This window comes from Meles meles, chromosome 17 (assembly GCF_922984935.1).
Source record: "Meles meles chromosome 17, mMelMel3.1 paternal haplotype, whole genome shotgun sequence".
NCBI classification, from domain to species: domain Eukaryota; kingdom Metazoa; phylum Chordata; class Mammalia; order Carnivora; family Mustelidae; genus Meles; species Meles meles.
Window position 1 is genome coordinate 36,617,255 of NC_060082.1, and position 13,832 is coordinate 36,631,086.

The window sequence follows — 13,832 nt, forward strand, 5'->3', positions numbered from 1 at the left end:
ATACCCTTAAAACCTCTGAGAGTCTTTAAATGTACAAAGTTCAACAAAAATACCTTCAAAGTAGATTAGTTCTAATTATGTCTAATATTTGTTTGCTGCTTTATTGAATAAACTACATTTGTTTAAAAAAGAAAAGAAATTCACTTAACTGCACGTCAGTCACCCAAATTTTAAGTGTACAAATGAAGTGGAAAACATTTATTACACAAATTTAATTACAATTCTAAGAAATAAACATGCAAATTAGATAGAGTTCAATTTGCAGATGCTAATACTCATCCTTGATCTTATTCCTTTCCTCCCTGATTTTCAGTCTGTGCCTATCCTTGATTCCTAGGGAGCCAGGCAGCAAGAGGTTTGGTTTTTCACAGTCGGAGGATCACTGTTTTAAAGAAGTGTTATATTTAGCACATCTGGCATAGTAGCAGTAAACAAACATTATAGTCTTTGTAACACTTTTGTGCAGGTGCCTTTCCCCCCATTTTATTAGGTCTATGCCTTCCAATCCTCTGTGTTCATTACACCTGAAATGACCCATCTCGACTATGGAGGAGTCCCTAGACAGAAGTTATGAATTAATGTTTCAAAAAACAAACTCCAATTGAGCCTAATATAGGGTAAAATTACTATTTGCAAAATAATGTGATTCCGGAGCTTAAATTACATTCCCTTGACCAAGGACAACCTCCTTTATTGCTTTTTTATTTCCTGGAGGTTTTCCCTGGAGGCTCCCCACCCAGAAAGAGTTGCCAATTCAAGTTGCAGTAGGACCAATGTTGCCTTTTTATACATATGCAGCTCCGGAGGGGAACGGGCGGGGGCGGGCGGCGAGAGGAGAATAACTGCTTGGTCCTGCAAAGACATCTGTTTCTCATCTCCGTTTGCTGTGGCAATGGAGAAGAAAGTCTTTTGCAAAGAGTGGGAAAGGCACAGATTTTTCTTTGCTTGCTTGCTTTCTTTCTTTTTTTTAATCACACGCACACACAACAACAACAACAGAACTAAACCAAATAAAAGAGAAGACATCACAGAAGGTTGCAGAGTGAATATGTTATCCGGCTGGAGCCGAGCCCCCAGGGCTAGGGCGGGAGCCGGGGAGTGCGTGGGGTCTGGGCTGCGGGCTGGAGCTGGGCCCGCGTGTCCCCGGGCACCGGGAGGGGAGGGGAGAGAGGGGAGGCAAGGGAGGAGGGAGGGCGGGAAGGAGGGAAGGCGGCAGGGGGCGGGCTGGGGTGGGGGTGAGGGGAAGGCGCCCCGTGTGCTGCCTGAGGAGCGGCGGCGGCGGCGGGAGCAGAGGGAGGGCGTGAGAGCGGGCGCGCTTGTCATGTTCCCTCTCTCACCCTGGGGGCATCCTGCAGAACCTCTCCTCGGAAATCCACGGGGAAATGGCAAACAGGATTGACGGGTTTCACACGCTCTTCGCTAGACAGAGCCGCTCATTACCATAACCGTCTGCAGCGACGGCGGCGCGGCGCCCCAGTCGCGGCGGCGGGACCTGCCGGGACCCTCGCCCGCCCCGCACCAGCGTCCACCGCCGACCGGGCCGCCGGGCCGGGCTCCGCGCGACTGTGCACCGGCGGCCGGGCTGGCGCCGAGCCCAGAGCGGACCAGCGGCGGCGCGAGCGCTCGGGCCGCCGCCTCCCGGCTGACCCCGCGGTAAGAGCCGGGCCGGGCGCGGGCGGCGAGGCCAGGGCGGGTGGAGGGCGAGGGCCGGTCCCCGCGGGCGTTTGCGCGCGCCCACCCGCGGCCTTCCGCGCGCCCTCCCCGCTCCGGGGCCGCCGAATGGACGCGCACCGGCCGGAGTGGGATCCGGGCGGCGCGGGGGCCAGAGGCGCCGAGGCGGCGCGGGCTTTTCCCGGGACTGGAGTGCGCCGCCGGGCCTTTACCGGGGCGGGAACGGCGGCCGCCTGCGCGCACCGAGCCGACTCTGGGGGCGGGTAGGGATGGCAGCCCCGGTGAAACGCCAGGGTCCTCGGCGGCCGCTCCCCCCCTCCCCTGGGGGCCGGGGGTCAGTAGGAGGGATGCCCCGGGGTCCGGTCGCTGGGCGCGGGGCAGGTGGAGAGGGAGGGATTGTGGATGTCAGGAGCGCGCGTCTGCGAGAAAAAGGAATAGCTGCAGGAGCTGACACCTTCTGTCCTCCGCCACCTCCGCCCCCGCACTCTCCTCCCCGGCAGCCGAGCCGAGCCGCGCTGCGGGCGGCGGCGGCTCCTCTGTCCTCAGCTCACCTCCCCGGCGGGCTCGGCTGCTGCCCGCCTGGTCCACGCCTCCGCCTCTCTCCTCCCTTCCTCCCCTCCCGCCTCCTGGGCCCTAGCAACTTTCCCGAGTGCCCGGCTGGGGCCGCGGAGGCGCGGGGGGGTGAGGGAGAGGCGGCCACCCGAGGCCAGGGTGTCGCGCACAGGGAGGTCGCCCGCGGGAGGTGCGGGCGCTGTCCCCCGCCGCCCGGGTCCCACGGCCGCGCAGGGCACTCCCGCAGCCGCCGGCTCCGAGTGGGCTTGGCCGGCGAGGGAGGGCGGGCCGGCAGGCATCTGCTGCGGGCTGGAGCGCGGGGCCCGGGCCAGCCTCGCCAGAGCCCTGCCAGCCGCCGTGAGTCATTTCCTTGGAATCCTACCTTTGGTGTTTATTTCCCTTAGAAGGAAACTTGTTGGGGGGGGGGGGGGAGACGAAGGAGAAAAGAAAGAAACAGTAATAATAGCTCTTATTCTGAAGGAGAGGGGCACGGCTCCGGCACCGTGGAAAGACAACTTGCCTTTGTTCCCAGACACTTGGGGTGTTATTTACTTTCTCCTGCGGCCGGCGGCCGGCAGGGCTCCGCTCGCTACCCTGGAAGGGGCTCAGGGGCCGTGGCACCGACCCTGGGGGTGTGTCAGTGCCGGAGCCTGGACCCGGTGCCTGCAGGGGGTCGGTTCTTCAAACCTCACGACCCCTGTCTTGGGCCTGGGATGCGGAGATCTGTCGCCAGGGCTCGGACACCCGGACACCCCATCTTCTCCTTCAGGCCCAGCACCCGTCTTTGTAACCCCAGGACCTGACCTAAAGCTCCGGGCTTCTGGAAGCTACAGCTGAGAAATGCACTTTGCAGGGTAGACAGGTGTACTGCAGGGACTGACAGAAAAGCGACATCTGTCTATTTAGAAGGGTTGAAGGATTTCCTTCCACCAATTCAGCCCCTTCCATCACCAGCAGCAGCAGCACCTGGACGAGCTGTTGGGATCTTGTTAAGCACAACTTCGAGGTCAGGCACTTGATTCCACCTGGGCAGCACCAAAGGTGCATGAGCCTTTTCTCTGTGTTTCACTGTGGGAATCCGATCTCTAACTGCTATAATGCTCTTAATGTTCTCTAATTTCCAATGACAGGTGGGGGGAAGGGTGGGCAAAGAATGACCAGGAACCCGTTAGATTCAAGGGGCCACTAAATCTAGGTAGCTGGATCTGTGTGCCAGCCACTTGTATTAGCATTAGAATGGCTTTCAGGAAAGAACAAGACTAACTTATCTGGAAAAAACAAATTCTGTAGCAACACTTGGTGACTTTACGATGACTTTACGATGAACGGTTGCTGGAAAAGCATGACATTTTAGCCCTCAGCCTCTGGGAATGCTTGAGGTGTCATTCCATTTCATCCCGTTGGGTGACAAAACAGATATGCAGGAGGAGCCTGGGGATAAGAGGTTAGGAGCTTTTTATTTTTAAATTTTTAAAACCCATATATAGACCAGACACACTTCAACCGCCTACTTTTGAAACCACTCACTCCTGATGTTTAAAAAAAAAAAAAAACAACACAAATTTTACCATAAATGTACATCTTTGTGGTTATATCTAATATTAACAGCATATGAATTTGTGGATTTAAACTTCTGAACTCAGTATCAGAATCATAATGTAAGTCTTATCCTATAGAGAATAATGACTGTTTGGATCTGTACATATAATACAAATAAAGAGTTATGTGAAACATTGGTGCATAGCACCACCCATTCCTAATGCTTCATGAATGTAGAACTTGCCTTCTTAATTTCTTAACATCCCTTCATAAATTCAAAATAGACTAGGAAGAATTCACTGCAAAATCTCTTTCCCAAATAATCCGAAGTCATTCATACGTTATTCAGACTTAGAAATACCATTTGTGGCACTCAGCTTCTCCGGCTTAGGATTTTGTGTGTAAAAGTTTCCAGTTCAAAAAAAGAAAAACTTAAGAGAAATCAGATATCATAATGGAAAGAAAAAGCCAAGATAAAAGGCCTAAGCTGTGTTTCAAGTTCAGAGGCATCCTGATAGGATTTCATATGCTGGAATCAACACTAACAAACAAACACTGAAATCCTTAACCCAAACCAGCCCCAAGGATCAGTCATTAAAATGGAAACAAACTCTTAGGAACATAAAATAGCACAGGACCATATAATGTCCTATTAAAGGTAATCGCTTTAGGGGACCTACAAATGCTTCATGTTCTTAAGGGGCATGGATTTGCTAACCTCCTCTGGTTTTAAGCTATAAAAGTTCAATATAGGGGCACCTGGGTGGCTCAGTCAGTTGGGCATCTGCCTTGGGCTCAGGATCCAGTCCCACATCAATCTCCCTGCTCAGCAGGGAGTCTGCTCCCCCCCAACCACTCATGCCTTCTCTCTCTCAAATAACTAAATAAATATATATTTTTTAAAAGTTCAATATAGACAAAAAGCTTGGGTCTTATTTCCAGATTCCAGCACAAAAGTGAGGTGAATTTCAAGCTGGAAAATACTGTTGCAGTCAGTGAGAGAGGGCTACTGAGAGATAGCTATAATTCATATGCTCCTAGCAGTAGCACTTACTGGTACAAGTGCCTTTTATAATAGGTTAAGAAATTAGACCATTTATGAGAGTCTCCCAGGGAATAAATTATCATGAGGTTTGATACCTTGTTTGGATGCTGAGTTTGAGGAGTGATAGACAGAATAGCTTGGTTTATCAAATCAATGTAGTGTAAACTTTTTGGTGAGTCAAGAACAAAATAAATGGCATGTCCCACCATTTCCTTCTAGAGAATAATCGAACCTCTCTCTTTTTCCTTGTAATAAGATTTTACTTACAGCAAGGCCTTGGCTGCTGCCTCTTTGGAGGGCATTTTAGAAGAGAAGGGGCATGTGGTTTAGCCTCCCACATCGCTGGGTCCTTGTTCCAGCCACTGACACTTCCCTCACTTCATTCGTCCTTCAGTGAGGCGGGGACAGAATTTAAGATCTCAAGAAGCCTGGGTTAAGAGTGGAGTCATTGCTGCCAAGAGCTTCTGTTAGCCATAAAGACCTCGTCACTTCTGTGAAGCTATTTCCCCTTCCCCTGGTGGTTTTCCTTCCTTTCCCTGGAAGTGGACCCTCATTAGGACACTAGCCTCCTGCTGGACAGCAGGGGACTCACCCTTTTCCAAAAATGTTAGGAGCTGTGTCATTTGGAGAAGAAAGCATGAATACACCCTTAGCGTATATTTGAAAGGTAATCTATCTTCAGAAAGCAAGCCTGACATCAGTCTTTGTGACAGCTCTTTAAATGGCAGAGTGGGATAGGAGAGGTTCCGGTCTTGCAAAAGAACTCGCAGTTAGTAAGGCGCTGAGGCTTCTCTGCCGTCACCACTGATCTCTGGCCCATCGGTCTTTTTGCTGGAGTATCAAACTCTTTCCCCTTGAACTCACCCTTGACCCTGCTTTGAATCTTAGTTGGGGCCAAGTGAAGCCCCAAAGCCCCTATGAAGTGGCCCACAGCACCTGAGCCCAGCAGGAGCCCAGCAGGCATCACGGAGCAAAGAGGCTCCCAGGCTCCCCGCAGGCCCCTGGGGGAGGGGCGTGAACCGAGAGGAGGGCCGCAGCATGGTGCCCCTTGGAAAGTTGCTGCCTTGTGTCTGGGCCTCGCGGAGGAAAGAGTTGCCGGCTGCCTCTGGCCCTGAAGCCCTGGCTCCTGTTTAATATTCTGCCTGCTCCGTTGATGTTGTGCTTGGCTCCTGTGGGGCTGCAACTCCCGGCTTGAAACTGGAGCCAATTTTCTGTCTTCATCTTACAGTGTTTTGACTGGAGGCAGATCCAGTTCAGGCCGATCAGGGCTGGTGGAAACAACTACCAAGTGTGTCTCTGTCTGCTTCATTTTGGGAGAAGAAAGTGGAGGGAGCTCCAGACTGGTGTAGAGGATCTGGCCCTGCGGAAAGGAGAGGAGGGGGCAGCCGCCCAGCCCCAAACGACCCAGAGCCTCAGTAAAGATGACGGTGGAGATTGTGGCCTCTACACCCCTTTTGACTGATTAGCGGATTTCATCAAAGGAGACTCTCGGGATTGACTAGAAAATTGATTTTGCCTTATTAATAGAAAGGAGGTGCAAGGGTTTGGGACTTGCCTCTTAGCGGTACATTTTCTGCCGGAAGGTCAGGGGGAAAATGTGTTCAGGAGGCAAAGCAGCTGTCTCAAATGGGGCTGAGGGGAATCTGAGAACAATAAGAAATGGGATTTTAAAGATCCGCCCATGAAATGCAGATTGCTGAACACAGAGGCTGAGCTAATAGCAGCAAGAGAGTTTGCTGAGGTTTTCTTTGAAAAAATAATAAAATGTTTTCAGGGTGAAGGGGAGGACTGAGAAGTAGAAGTTTCCCAAAGCAAAGGAATGAACATGCCAAGGCCATCCCCTGGCTTACTCTTGATTAGGGCTATTTTCTTTCTTTCTTTTTTCTTTAGATCTGAGGCGGTCAGAGATGACTCTGGTTCTGTCCATGAATAGATTCTGCGAGCCCATTGTCTCGGAAGGAGCTGCTGAAATTGCTGGGTACCAGACACTATGGGAGGCTGACAGCTACGGAGGCCCGAGCCCCCCTGGGCCAGCACAGGCGCCTCTGCAGGGAGACCGGGGAGCCGGTCCCCCACTGGCAGGTACTGCCCTTGACCTCTCCCCACCAACCCTGCCCTCTGCAGTCAGACTAGTGAGCAGGACTGGTGTCTCCTGTCTCCGGCGCCCTTCTGAGCCCAGAGAGAGCTGCTAGTCCAGGGACTTCCAGGCTGTCTGTGCCCCTCTCGTAACTGAGCCCAGGGCTCCGGGAGAGGATCAGAGGTGATACGAAATTGCATTCAAATCTGCGTCTACATGCGCTGCTGCTTCATGTGTAAGTCGTGCCACCTGTATTTTTTAAAGAACCAAACCAGATTTTGAGACCCTGAGTTTGGCTTTTGGTTTTTCACCCTGTGGAACTGCATGGTTCTCTTCAGAGGTACACAAGCCCTGGTGAGCTTTTGACAATGAAATCTTTATCCCCTGAGACATAAAGGAATCTGCACTTCGGGCCAGAAGCTATGTGTCTTCTCTTTTTACTAACCACACAATTGGCTTTCGTATTCGGGGGAAATTTTTTTAGATACAGGAGTTTGTTCTTCCTAATTCTTTATTCTTATATTCTAGGATAAGTTCCTTGGATTTTTGTGTGGTGTGCTTTTAAAAAAACAAAACCTAAAATGTAAACTAAGTACTCCTTGAAGTTCATTTTGGATTAAAAGCTCTGTTCGTTCAAAGTTAGACCCTCCTTTTATTCATGGTTGACATGTTACATTTTTGAGAGAGAAAAAAGGACTTTGGTTAGCCCATATTTTAGTCTTAAGCTAAAATTTTTTTAATTTCATATTTTGAAAGAAGAAATAATATAACTCTCATGTGCAGATAGTCGTTTGCTTCCTTACCTACAGCCAATAACATTTTAAAGTTATTTGATTATTTGTGCTTACGGTTAAAGATGTATATGTTTGAGCAGTGGTGCCCTATTACCGTGGATTTAATTAAACAGTTTGAATAAACACTATCCTCCCCTTTATGAATTTTGCTGTTTGTGCATAGAATTAAGATTCCGAATATTTTATAAATGCTGACATAGGTCATTTTCCTTTATGATTACCTAGAAATCCTTGCCTAGCCTGGGTCACAGAATTCTGTATGATAGCAAATATTAAGACAAAGGTTTATTTTTAATCACCACATGTACAGACAAATACGTAGCCAACTTATCTTCTATAAGGAAATTAAAGGAAAGTATTTTGTTTGGAGAACCTCTGGCAAACCGCATGTCATTTGTCGTATCTGATTTATTACCACAGGATCACATTACAGGGGAATTTCAAATCCTATAACAACATCCAAGATCACATACTTTAAGAGGAAGTATGTGGAAGAAGAGGATTTTCACCCACCACTCAGCAGCTGTAGCCATAAAGTATGTTTTTTTAATAGTCATTATTTTTATTAAGAATTTAAGATAACTTAATAACAGTTGCTTGATCCATTTCCAGAAATTAAGTTGTTCCACCCAAGCAATGAAAATGAGCCACTTCTCAGCAGAGCTGTATTAATCGTTGTCACTTTTTTGGGTCCTCTGTTATTTTCACAAGTAGTGGAAGAAAGAGCCAGCAGGAGCTCCTCTACCCAGAAATAACAAAATTATATAATCCAAGGAACATCTTTTTTACAAATGTCTTGATTGTTCTCAAGTTGCGTTAGTGGTTATGAGCCATCCATGTTTTCACATGTGTGCAGAAACGCACCATTCTTACCTGACATCTCCCCTCTCTCCACGCTCTAGGTCCCATGGCCAGAGCCCCTTCTGTGTGTGCCCACCTGGGAGCAGTTTTCCGGGGCTTCTCTTGACCCATTAGAGGTGGACTCACTATCGCTTGAGGGTGTGCTTGCAAGTAGAAATTCACACTTCATTGTATACTCGTTACATAGGCTTAGATTGTTAAAATATGTAATTCATTCCCTGGGAAAGATCACAGCTGACTCTTCTGCATGCGTAAGAAGAAAATAATGGGATCCAGGAGATAGATGCCTAGAAATAAGGAACTGACCACCTAAACTTTTCAAATACCAGTTCTTTTTCCTTATGGTTCCCTTCCTTTAAAAAAAAAAAAAAAAAATCTACAGATGCAATCAAGGAGGGGATAACCCAGACCATAGTTTTCTGAGAAGCAGAGAGGATTTTTAATTTTTCAATTCATCTTTCTCTGTTTCTCCTCTTACCCCCTCTCCTCGCCGCCTCACAAGCATGTCCTTCGGGTGTTGCCTTGACCTTGCTCATAAAGACACCGGCATGGGTTGGTGCATGCTGGGCTTTTCTCTGACTGTATAGTTCCTGCCTTTGGTTAACCCAGGCAGGCTTCATTTGCAGTTCCTCAGGTCATGCTACCAGGTGGCTTTTTCTTTCTTTCTTTCTTTTTTTTTTTTTTTTTTTAAATATGACCTGGAAAAGCTGGTCACCAGGACATAAGCAGTTTATTTCCTCTTTCATTTCTGTGTTATGGTTATGACTGTTTCCCAGTAGCTGCTGGATTTGTAGCAGTCATCACCCAGTTTAGTATCATAGTGCTCAGAAGTGAGTCTCCTCATTTCCTCCCGCATCTCTCCTCCTGCCTAGCCTCAGAAGGAGGCTTGCTTTGGCCCTTTAACTGACTGATCGTTTCAGGGGCTGAGCCTCAATTATCACTGTCCCTCAATCAAGTAAGGATAATTGCAAGTGTGAAAGCCAGAGGGACAGCACTGAAGGCAGTTCTTGTGCTCTTGGCCAGGGTTTGAAGTAGACTTATGACCTGCATTTTGACATCTTTCAAAAGACACCGACATATAATACATGAGTGTACGTGTGTGCACATGCATGGGTTTGTATACACACACAGAAAAGCCCAAGTATCCTAAGAGTACAGCTTGCTGGATTTTACAGCAGAAACATATCTATATAACTAGCATCCAGATCAAGAAACAACATAACCAGCAACTGAGAACTCCTCATCGCGCCCCTCGTTACTATGTCCCTTCCTTCCGGAGAAGCCGCTCCCTTGACTTCTAGTAGGGCAGATGAGTTGTGTGTTTTGGCATCTCCCTCGGCCATAAAAACACGAACAACCTCACCTGTCCCTGCTGAGGTCTGCAGGGGGACCAGATTCCCAGGTGCTTGACCGCACCTTTGAGGCGGGAAGCTGGGGAGGGTCATTAGCAACACCGGGGACAGCATCCCTAAGTGAACCCGGCAGGAACAGGACGGCAGCATGCCCAGATCCAGAGAATGCCCAGAAAGAAATCTACTGCAATGGCATGTTTACACAGGCCACGTCCTCTAAGTTTTCTCTTCCGTGTTTGGTTTTTAGACCATCTCGATTTTTGAGGAACGAGCCCACATCCTGTATATGTCATTAGAAAAGCTCAAGTTTATCGATGATCCTGAAGTGTACCTCCGAAGGTCCGTCCTTATCAACAATTTGATGAAACGGATCCACGGCGAGATTATCATGCAGAATAACTGGTGCTTTCCCGCCTGCTCTTTCAACGGCCCCTCTGCCCAAGAGTGGTTTCTGGCTCAAGACTGTCCTTACCGAAAACGACCGCGGATGGCCAAAGAGGAGTGTGAAAAGTTTCATGCCTGCTGCTTTTACCAGGAATGTGGTGGTCACTACCTAAACCTGCCCCTTTCTGTCCATGCTAGTGTCGGAAGTGCCTCCACCGCCGCCCCCTCTTCCTCCTCGTCTTCCTCTTCCCCTCCCCCTCTGCCTTTACCGAGTTGTTCCCACCAGGTGGATTTCAATGCAGGCTGTGCATCTGCTTACAAGGGTGACGGTCAGGTCTCCGCCAGCGAAATCTTTGTCACTAATGTCAGGTCACTAGGTGTTCAGGAAAAGGCCACATTAAGTGAGGAGAAGGCAAATAACGACACCAACAGGGATGGTGGTGGCCCATTAAGCCATGAACCTGTGGAAAACGACCTTGCTTTTGAGTGCAAAGGCCAATTTTACGATTATTTTGAGACTGGATATAATGACAAAAACAATGTGAGTGAGTCTTGGAAAAAGTCCTTAAAGAAAAAGGAGCCTTCACCAAGTAACAAACCGTGCTGTGGCAAAGGGAGCAAACTATGAGCCATCTTTCCACCGAACCTCTGAAGCATGCACAGCATGACCAGTTAGCTCTCATAAATTTTATTTTGAATGGATTTTATAGTTTTGTACAACTGATAAAATTATGCCATGAACACGCCGTGTCGTTTTAATGCCTGGAGAGCAGATTGCATAAAACCTCTGTAGAGTAGGCATCAGCGAGCTACTTCTCAATGTGGTGATGTTACCAAGAACACAGTTGACTCGATGCTTAAAAGTATACCTTAGTTTTCTCACAGAAAAGGTCCAGTAGGTTAGACTGGGGGACAGTGTGCCCTTGTGACCTTTCCATGACCCCCCCCCCCACCAAGGAGCCTGTCACTAGCTAAGAAACGGCAACATGTTCGCCAATTAGGTAGTTGTTTGGTCAGCAAACCAACATAACCAGCAAAGGATGTCTGCTGCTTCTATGTGATACAGTATTTTTTTTCTGAATGAAAGACTGAAGACAGGGAGCTAGATGAAGTGGCTTCACAGTGCTGTTAAGGACTTGTCTTTAACAGTCTTGCATGACAGACGAAAATAGGATGTAACATAATGAAACACCTGTCTAGGGGCGGCAATCAACAGTATGTGGAGAAGGGTAATCCCTGCGAGTTCCTGGCTTGCCTGCGATGCGTGATCAGGCAGTTAGAGAGGTGTTATACAGGGCGATTTTTGGTGCCTTACTTTATCTTAATTTTTGCCAATGTGAAAATTAAGGATAAATCAGAGTTACAGCAGGGATTTAACCAACAGGAAAAAAATACACAGGGTGGATCAATATTGTTTGGAAACCGTTAACTTCAAAACTATTGTGTTTAACTTTTGATTCAACATCTCTATTCTTCCTTTGTTTTTTGATGCCCAATTGCTTTTGGATTTGGCATTTTTAGAAAGGGATGGGGGAAACAATAGAGCTGTTAGAAACCAGCACTAAGCTGCTTGAGCTTTTCTATGGCAACGGGTCTGTTGCTGGGGTTTGGGTTTTTTGGGTTTTGGGTTGTTTTGTTTTGTTTTGTTTCCTTGTCCAATGAAGTTCATGAACCGGTGGCATGCATTATACTTTAATCTGTTTTGCATCATTTCATTCGTTTAGATTATAAAAGCATGTGGTTTTTTATATATGACTTTTGCTGTTGATTAAGAAGCACAATGTTAATAAATGATGTGGTGATCAATAAGGTTTTATCTTAAAGAATGTAAAAATTTTAGTTTTTGGAAAGTTATTTTGGAGAAATGGGACTCAGTTGGCAATGTATTCAGGCCACAGTTTTCTCAATGATTTCTTCAATTTATACATTTGCAAGAGTATTCAGAGTGCCCCTCTGACCGTCCGTCCTTCTACTCCAGCCAACTCCTCCTGCCAAACTGTATTCCAATTTCCAAGATTGCTAATTGACGTGGGCCTCCTTAAATAGTACTTCACAGGAACCAAATGCCAAATGGAGGAAATAAGTAAGTCCTCCCAGTTTCTCCAAGATAAAGCTTTTTTATTATTGCTATTAATATTAAATATAGGTCTCATTCATACAGTGTATGAGTAGGATCATCATTTGGACAATGTCCACAAGGACCAATTTTTAAAACATGTTCTTGTGTTATGGCTAATAGTCTAGTAACGTTTTGTCCTTTATTTTCAATATTTGATAAACATTTGATGTTGAAAACTTAGATGATAGATGCTTGTATATGAATGTGTTGTAATAAAGTGAGGTTTTCTTGATATATATTTATTAAAATGATCAAAATGCATTAAGATTTCCTTATTTTAATGATCATTGGCAATGTTTCTGTTTTCCGTTGCTTTTTCTCCTTTAAAAAACTCAAGATGGGGTGCCTGGGTGGCTCAGTGGGTTAAAAAGCCTCTGCCTTCGGCTCGGGTCATGATCTCAGGGTCCTGGGATCGAGGCCCGCATCGGGCTCTCTGCTTAGCAGGAAGCCTGCTTCTCCCTCTCTCTCTGCCTGCCTCTGCCTACTTGTGATCTCTCTCTGTCAAATAAATAAATAAAATCTTAAAAAAAAAAAACAAAACTCAAGATGTCTAATGGGCAGTGGCCACACGGGAGTATTGAAAGTGAAAGACTCCTTTTAAGAGGTCAGCCTGACAGGTGCTTTAGAATGGTCCTAGTTTGTGAGTTAGATTTCTGTGGATTAAGAGGCCAATGTTAATAAATGATGTGGTTGGTCATCAAAAAGGTTTTATCTTTAAGAATCTAAAGATTTTTCATTTTTGCAAAGTTTCTGACAAAAAAAAATAGTGACAAATACTGAAGGAATCCTGGCTGATCGCTTTATGAAACGTCAAATTGTCAAAAAGACGACCCGTATGTCAACAGTCGAAATAGCAATAGATTACTGCTGGTATTCCATACCACTCTGTTTTAAGGTTGCTCGTAGAGGCTAACATTTCATTTGATAAAGGGAGAAAGCTTGTTGGGAACGTAATTGTCACGTGTAACATTCTTACTATGAATGTAATAAATCCAAGAGATTTACATATGAAAAAAATGACATCCCTTTTGCTCTTTAGAAAGCCCCCCTCCCTCACGTTATCAGATCATGTTCCTCTTGATGGTCAAAGCTGTTGGTGATTTTCCACAGCCCTCATCTGAGCTGCAGGCTCAGGCATCTACAGCAGAACCCACTGGAGCTTCTCTGCTGGACGATTAGGAGCCTTTGAATTCAGCAGCATTAAAATTTGTAATTTTTAGTCATCAAGCTTTTGTCCCTAAGACATTTCTAGCATACCAAAAGACATGCCTCCACCCCTTCCCTGAAAAACCCCTAAACACCCATCCAAATAAGAATGTTCCTTTGGTTGGTATGAGAGCATTAAGGCCTCTTGGGAGCTTGTATTAGCTTTTCTATTCAGAAGATACTCAGTTCAATCTTTCCAGGTGCCCAAGGCATAGATAATAATTTACTAACT

At 46.8% G+C, this 13,832-nt stretch overlaps 1 protein-coding gene across 1 annotated transcript; it reads left to right on the top strand.

The window, feature by feature from the left end:
- Window positions 1-1,304: 1,304 nt before the first annotated feature.
- SERTAD4 (SERTA domain containing 4) lies at window positions 1,305-12,619 on the top strand. Its single transcript, XM_045982100.1, has 4 exons — window positions 1,305-1,653; window positions 6,698-6,889; window positions 8,099-8,214; window positions 10,139-12,619. The coding sequence occupies exons 2-4, from the start codon at window positions 6,715-6,717 to the stop codon at window positions 10,901-10,903; spliced, it is 1,056 nt and encodes a 351-aa protein (XP_045838056.1). The 5' UTR covers window positions 1,305-1,653; window positions 6,698-6,714; the 3' UTR covers window positions 10,904-12,619.
- Window positions 12,620-13,832: the final 1,213 nt, after the last annotated feature.

Bases quoted from the DNA above. Each gene is read 5' to 3' on its own strand.
- SERTAD4 (XM_045982100.1), top strand. From the start codon at position 6,715: ATGACTCTGGTTCTGTCCATGAATAGATTCTGCGAGCCCATTGTCTCG. The intron at 6,890-8,098 runs GTACTGCCCTTG...TTATTACCACAG, and splicing joins AGCCGGTCCCCCACTGGCAG to GATCACATTACAGGGGAATT. The intron at 8,215-10,138 runs GTATGTTTTTTT...TTTGGTTTTTAG, and splicing joins TCAGCAGCTGTAGCCATAAA to ACCATCTCGATTTTTGAGGA.